At 33.8% G+C, this 7,928-nt stretch overlaps 1 protein-coding gene across 3 annotated transcripts; it reads left to right on the top strand.

Annotated features, from left to right (window-relative positions):
• The first annotated feature begins 259 nt into the window (after positions 1-259).
• Positions 260-6,364, top strand: LOC114175595 (eyes absent homolog). Of its 3 annotated transcripts, none has more exons than XM_028060352.1 (6): positions 260-370; positions 825-1,118; positions 1,204-1,371; positions 5,037-5,130; positions 5,211-5,399; positions 5,586-6,364. In XM_028060352.1, the coding sequence occupies exons 2-6, from the start codon at positions 873-875 to the stop codon at positions 5,843-5,845; spliced, it is 957 nt and encodes a 318-aa protein (XP_027916153.1). In that variant the 5' UTR covers positions 260-370; positions 825-872; the 3' UTR covers positions 5,846-6,364. The 3 variants fall into 3 exon arrangements, with proteins under 3 accessions (XP_027916153.1, XP_027916152.1, XP_027916154.1); XM_028060351.1 differs by having other exon boundaries at positions 286-370; positions 749-1,118; XM_028060353.1 differs by having other exon boundaries at positions 302-370; positions 759-1,118.
• The last annotated feature ends 1,564 nt before the right edge of the window (positions 6,365-7,928 follow it).

The raw sequence follows: 7,928 nt of genomic DNA, 5'->3' as shown, positions 1-7,928 counted from the left end.
GTTTCAATTAGATGATCATTTGTTTCTATTTATTTTATTATTAACAAGGAACCAACTTATGAAAATTTTATTTATTGAACTATCTAACAGGGACCAATTTGAATATTTAATATTTAGTGTTTGTTCGGTTATTTTGGTCCCTTTTGTTTTTGCGACTTTAGTTCCCAAACTTTCTAAAATATGTAATTTTAGTTTACTATACTGGGCTCGAAATGTGGGCTGATCATTTGGGCCTGTGTGAAAGCGCAATAAATGTAAACGGAAAACATTATAGTTGCGCTAGATTCTTGAACTTGATGGTTTCACTCAGTTTCACGTCACAACTTCATCGTCCTCCTCTTACTCAAGTCCTCTGCAACTTTAACCTAAAGTAAACAACCTCCTCTGTATCCACCTATTTCTCTACATTCACTTATTTTTTATACCTGTTTTTGTTGTTTGTGTATCAAATTAGCTCGCTGATTCAAATCTTACCGATTTTGGTTATTGTAATTAACAATATAGTATGTTTATCCAAGTAATCTTGATTTCTGAATTCATCACTAATTCGCATTCTCTTTATTTTGTTATTTTTTAAACTTTCGTTTATTTTAAACCTATTCGATTAATTTCAACTGTGGTTGTTTAAGTTTGTTCAACAACTGAATGAGTGTGAGCAAGATTGATCTATTTTAATTTGTTGTAAATCCTGATATTCTGAGTGTTAATTCACTTAATTACTGACACATTTCATTCTTCCTTGTTGAAGATGATCTCAGCACGCGTTGATAAAAGTGTTAAGTAACTTGCTGCAATGAATACTTAAACATGAACTTTTGCTGCAGTGCACTGCGACTGTGACTGTAGGGTGAGTTCGTTGAACACACGTAACAATGGCTGATGCAGTTGGCATGCCTGAGCAGGACACACCGATTTTTTCCGGCAACAATGTCCGTCCAAGGTTGGATGTCTATGTTTGGGACATGGATGAGACGCTTGTACTACTCAACTCCTTGCTGAAATCATCATATGCAGAGGCTTTTAACGGTCTGAAGGATGTGCAGAAGGGAGTTGAAATCGGGAGGATGTGGGAAAATCTCATTCTACAAACATGTGATGATTATTTCTTCTATGAACAAGTAAAATTTGGGTTATATGTTGAAATTTCCATGGATCGTTTGCTTGTGGAATGTCATTGATTGATTTGGGGTTTCTATGCTGCAGATTGAAAATTACAATAAGCCATTTCTTGATGCTCTGGCCCAATATGATGATGGGAGGGACTTATCTGATTACGACTTCAACAAAGATGAATTAGGCGCCCCTCAAGATGATGCGAACAAAAGAAAACTTGCATATAGGCATCGAGTCATTGCCGAAAAGTACATACAGGTTAAACTTCTGGAGCATTATTATTTCTGTATTCAACTTTTGAAGCTTAGTACTATTGTATGGAATTTTGTGTTATGTGTTATAATAATGTTGCACATTTATTGGTGATTCTTGAAATTAATGTATATAATTTATGTATGTATCTGACAGTACTTTCCTTTGTATTTTCAATTTTCATTTTTATCATGATGAAATGGTTCTCAGTTATGAAGCCATAGCATTGTTTTGATTTTATGGACCATGCCTATAAATAATAGTTTCCACAACACATTATCAATTACTTATAAGATTAAAGAGAGAATGATTGAGTTCACTTTTTATGCCTGCATGTTATAGTTTGTTGTAGTCTATAAATTCATTGTTGCAACGAGTTTTTGAACCTTATGAAACTTGTCTCAAAGTGCATACATGTTAAAATAAGTTATAAATTATTTTGTGGAGCAATTTTGGCAGTCTTACATTTAACATAAAAGGTTTTGATAGGCCATTGGCATGTGATTAGGAGGAGGGTAAAAGGGAGGGAGCCCAATGGTAGCACGAGCAGATGTTTATGAGAGGAAAAAGAAAAGTAAGAAAAGTTAAAGTAAGGGGAAAGAAATGGAAAATTCAGTTAGCAGATAGGAAAAAGGTTCATTAGTGAATTGTGATGGGTTGCTTGTTGTGGGGAAAGGAGGAGCTTCCGGAATCAGGATTAGTTGGAGGAAGAGAGCGAGAGAGAAGGGTTGCATAGAAGATAGTTTAAGGTCTTGAGTGTATGTTTGGTGGGTGGTGAGTTAGTTATGCTATTTAGGTTCTGTTTGGATGAACTTTTCTATGGACATATGTAAGAGAAGAAAATAAGAAGGTAAAATAAATTGAGTTTTTCTTGTAAGTTAAATCAACTAATAAACTTTAACTTTTTTACTAGATCTTTCTCTAATTTCTCTGAAAGTTTAAATGATAAGCTGATTTAGTTTATAGAAGAAACTTAATTTATTTTACTTCATATTTTCTTCCAAGTGCATATAGAAAAATCTCCTTTCTTTTTGTTGAGCGTTCTGTTTATCAGAAGATTTTTACTCAGCTGTAGGGAGCTTTGCTCCCCAATTTCTGAGTTAGTATTATTCAGTATATCTTGTTTCTATCAGTTTTTGAGTTAGATATTTTCTGATTTTTGTGATGCTTATTCTGAAATCATTTGATTTTTGTCTTTACTTATTTATTGCTGGATTTTGGATTTAATGTATATCTATTACTTTTCCAATATTCCATAGTTTGTATTTTAGATATTGAATAGTATGGCAATTGATAATTAACCCCGTTTTCATAAATTTGTGTCTAAGGTGATATACTTTTGTATTGTTTTCATATCAATCTCACATTTTATCTGGAAAATTATATCTTGACAATGGGACCAGTTGACAACCAATGATAGACAAGTTTTTTTAATATTAAAAATGCATGACAATGGGTTGTTGAAAGAAAATACCATAATAATTTTTTTCAATTAAAATATTACAATTGTAGAGTGGTTTTGGGTGTCCATATATCACTACCTGTGAAACACAAAAATACACAAGAAGGAAGGGTTGACTTTTGTATTTAAAACTCAATAACTTTTGCAAATCAACATTTGATAACAACAATCAGACAAAGTTTAAACTTGACAGACGCATTGTCAAGCAATTTTCCGCAGAGTAGCATCTAATGAAAATAGTCAGCTGAAACTTCAAGTTGACAATTGTACTATCAAAGTCTCTTTCTAAAACTCATTTAAGTAAAACTCTTCTTCTTTGATTAGTTTTAGATAAATAACATGCAATTTAAACAAATAAGAGTTGAAAGAGATTTACACAAGGTATTTTTATACTCATTCATTTGAAATCCAAACTACATCTAGTTGTTGATAAACACAATCAAGTTCCACTATCATGCTAATGCTACAAGATACAAGGCAAGTATTCTTTGGATCCCAACTAGTTTTGGCTAAACAAACATAAAGTATTAGTTAAACCGTCGCCATTGTTGGTTAGAACTGTGTATTATTTGGAATACAACCACTCATGACTAAGTTAGTGTATTCTTTGAAAAACAACCACTCTTGGCTAGTGTCAAGTATTCTTTGGAACATGACCCCTCGTGGCAAATTGAGTAATCTTTGAAACACAATCACTCCTAGTTAAGACCAAATATTCTTTGTAACACAATCACTCCTGGCTAAATAACTTCTTTGGACATACAATCACTCCTGACAAAACATTGAGTATTCTTTAAGCCTAGGTACTCTTAGCTAAACACTTTGTTTACACAAAGGATGTGATCTAAACATCATAGGTTTGCTAGCTAAAAGAGGGTAACATCCTAAGCCGGATACAAGATGATAAACACTCGTTTAGGTGGCTAAATGAATACAACAATGTTCTTACTAACAAACTGGAAGCTTAAGGATTGCTAAAGATTATAAGAGCTTTGTTATCGTTCTCGTTATAGGAGTTTCGTCAATGTCGTCAACCTTTCTTCTTCAATGAGGTCTTCTTTATATAGATGTTGAGAAGAAAAGAGTCGATACAAATCCTTTAAGAGATGTTGTGAGGTCTTGCAAAGATCTTCTTCCTCTTGTGTTTGTCCACGTTCAAGCTGGTAGATGGATTAAATGCTTTTAATGCAACATTAAATGCATATAACTTCTTTAAGTTACATTTTTATACACAACATGACTTATTATACCTAGATTAGGTAGCTTCTTTCCAAACTTGAGCAAAGCATAAAGCTTGACATGGCTAATCTTTGTAGGTCTGACATTCTGCTTTTTCAGAAAAGTTGTTCATGGGAAGTAGCTTTGGCACGTTCTTTAGGAGATTTTTGATGTAGACTCTTCAATACGAGATTCTCTTGTAAGATGCCAAGAGATGAACATTCTCTACAAGCATAGAATAAGCATTTATGAGTATTCCACATTTATTATGAATACTTCAGACTATATGTCGTTATCATTCGTCCAAGCAAAAGCTTATAAGACGAACTATATAGGCAAAGCGTTGTGTGTTTGGTTGGCTAGGCGAAGCTCCGTAAGCAAAAAACATATGCATCTATTTGACCAGATGAAACACTTGTATCTGTCGAGACCCGATGCTTATAAAACATATTTTATAGTTTGTTGTTAAGCATATAATCAAAAATCAAATATAGGGTCCGTTGAACTTTGCTTTAACAGTACCCCTTTTATCTTCCATTAAAAACAGTAAAATGTCAAATGCTAAGACTTAGCAAGCTGAGTGCTTCATCTTTAAAGAATTGCTTGTGGATTAATGTTGAAGACAAACAACAAGGCTACGTGACTATATACACCTGAGTGCCGCAACTTTTTTTGTTAATTTATGTTTTAATTCCTATGCTAACAGATCAATAGTTGTAAAATAACTGAAACAAGCTTTGAAGTTTCAACAGATCAATGCTCATAATGTAAAACTTGATTATTGTTTAGAAAAAACTTCATGAGGTTTTAGTTTATTGGTGAGAGATGCTGCTTTCCCTTTTTTTTTCTGATGACTAAAGCTTTGTAGATATCATGAAGTGAGAATCTGAGGAGACTTGGAGAGTTACCAAACAAGTTGTTGTTTACTTTATTTGGTAGCTTTTCTATTGGTAGGTTAACATAAGATAAATCTTTTCTTGTTTGGTTTCAGGGTTTACAGAATATTTTAGATCAAGAGACAATAAAACACTGGGATGAATTGTATGATAAAACTGATGAATACACTGACAGGTGGCTTTCATCAGGTATGTTTTGATGCTTAAATGATATTATCTTTTGTTCACGACCTGTATTACTTATATCTTTCATGTTTAATATATTGTAGCACGAACCTTTTTAAAGGAGTGTTTGGGCGAAGATGAAGATGCAGTTTCTTCAGTTGCTTCTTCTGACATCAGCTATAACTCAACTAATGTAAAGCATGTTAATGTTTTAGTGACCTCTGGATCGTTAATTCCCTCACTTGTGAAATGTTTACTCTTTCGTCTGGACAGCTTGATAAGCCATGGAAATGGTGAGTAATTTTATCTCTTCGGGCTACTTTGAACTACCATAATTGATTGTTTTATGCCATATTTCTGAAAGCTCAAAGCTCACAATCATGTTATTAATGAACCTTTTTGAAAGCCTAAAACTAGTTGTCATTTCAGTAACCAGAGTTTAATCCTGATCCATGTTAATTATGTATGATGCGTTTCAGTTTATAGCTCATGGGAAGTGGGAAAAACTCAATGTTTCCGATGGATCAAGGAGCGTTTCAACCATCCTAATGTTCGCTTTTGTGTATTTGGAGATGGATGGGAAGAGTGTGAAGCTGCAGAAATCATGAGATGGCCATTTGTCAAGATTGATCCACGGCCAGGAAAACTTCACAGGTTCCCTGGTCTTACTTTGACAACAGTTAGCCACTACTTTTCTGTGGTGTATGGAAGGCCAAACAATGAGAATGAAGATGGTTGACTCAAGATCTTCATCTCATATACACTTTTCTGGTATTCATGTCTGTACCAATAATATAAAATGAATGCAGCAGCATAACCAGCAATTGTGTTACCAAGTGTATGCATTGCTTCCGTGAGATGGATATCAATCTCAGGTGCCAATTGCTTTTGAAGAAATTAGACAGAGCTATCTTTCTGACATGCGTGATGATAACTTCACGGTGTAGAAATGAATGTAGATCAGTCACCAATCACCACTTCTAATGTACATAAGATGTTTAAAATTCATCTATGTGCACATTCTGTAGGGCCCTCCACCCATTATATGTCGTTTCTACGCTTATTTCGCATAGAGAAAGGCAAATTTTAAAGCGCATTACTAACCACTACTAACCACACATGCATTACTTTTGCTGCACAAAACAATTCCTTCAAAAGGCCTAAAGTTCAATGGATTTTAGGCTTACGTGAATTCGGAGTTTTGCTCCATAATGTACATTCATAGCAAATCCATTACATACAAATTTTATAATTCTAAGTTAAAGGTTTTTCTTTTTTCTTTTTGGAGTATCCTAGAAATTCAGCATACACCTCTTTAACTCTTTCTGAAATGAAAAATGTTGGAACTTTTTTAGGGGACAGGAAGCCACTTCTAAGTTTTGTTTCATGATGCATTGCGGATGAATTGCTGACATCAATATTTATGTGCTTATGGATGGTGCTTCGCAATGTGTTAGTTTCATCTTCATTTGTAAGTTTAGATAATTGAATTTGGCCTCACATTCGCAGAGCAGTATCTGATGTGGAATGGCCGTCAACTATAACTACAGGATAAAAATCCTGATGTGATTTCTGAGGATTGACCAACAGATTATAAAGATTTTTTGAGGTCTTTGTCAATTTTTAAATTGCCGGACCTAACATTCATCTCAAAAGGTAGGTCCTCATTTGATTAAGTTTGTCACATTAATAGGAAGCTGCATGGCTGGTGTTAAGTCCAATTTTCCCTTCAGCACGCCTGTTTTCACATCAATTAAACAACTTGTCTTCTTGCTAAAAAGATAACTCCTAAAATGGTATTGGTATGGTATTCCTTGGGATTTGACATGCACTGTATATTGTTCTGACATTTGAGATATACACAGAATCTATCCTTTGTTGTCCTTTACTTTTGAGACTATGAATTGGTTCGAATTAAGGATAAGATCATTCGATAATCTATGTAGATCAGGTTCAGGCTATGCGTCCAAATGAACACTTTGTCCACTTAATCATCTACTAATGGAAGACAAATCACCACAGATTTATTTGGCCCTGCTCAGTTGGAGGACAGACACACTTTCATTATCAACTTTGGCTTGGTACGGTGACACGGACAACTTTCTTTCATAACTTTATACAGCAATATATTTTTTTTCTGCATACCACATGTTACTACAGAAAAATTAGGAAAAAAATTTCTTCTTTCAAATGCAAATAAACCCTTTAAATGTTTACCCTCAATAATATGTAAGGATTTGTATTTTTTTCCTTCTTCTAGCCAGTCATTAATTTATCATTAAATAAGTGGAAAAAAGAACTGTTCTTATCAATCACTGCCCTATTAAATGTGGAGCTGCTCTCGTTGTTTCTCTTGGAAAATTATATTAGAAAACATTTGAAAGGAATGCCACTATTGTTAATTCTCAAATTGCAATTCTTGATATTGGTTATCTTTGAAGACAAATTAAGATTTTAGACTTATCATTAGTGTAGGGTAGCACGTGATATATAATCAATGACAGTGGATTTTGTTTGCAAAACAACATATCTTTATAGGGGTCCATTGCTGCATTTTCTCACGATCAAAAGCATGGCCCGTGAGGTTTTCATTAGTAAAATTATCGTACTCAATTGAATAGAGTTAGCAATTTTATCTTCTTCTGCATGCCTATTATGTACTCACTCACATTGGTGCCCACCAAAGTAGTCTCTTCTCTCATATCATTGGATTTGGAAAGTATCTGAATTTTTCATGATAAATTTTAAAACCTGCAATGCTTCAACATAATTTATAAAGGCCCAATAAAACAATTGGTTGAGCACTTATCTTAAACCACGCA

The sequence above is a fragment of the Vigna unguiculata genome, chromosome 3 (assembly GCF_004118075.2).
Source record: "Vigna unguiculata cultivar IT97K-499-35 chromosome 3, ASM411807v1, whole genome shotgun sequence".
Classification (NCBI taxonomy): domain Eukaryota; kingdom Viridiplantae; phylum Streptophyta; class Magnoliopsida; order Fabales; family Fabaceae; genus Vigna; species Vigna unguiculata.
Note: the sequence above shows the minus strand (reverse complement) of the source record. Positions and strands in the feature narration are given on the sequence as shown.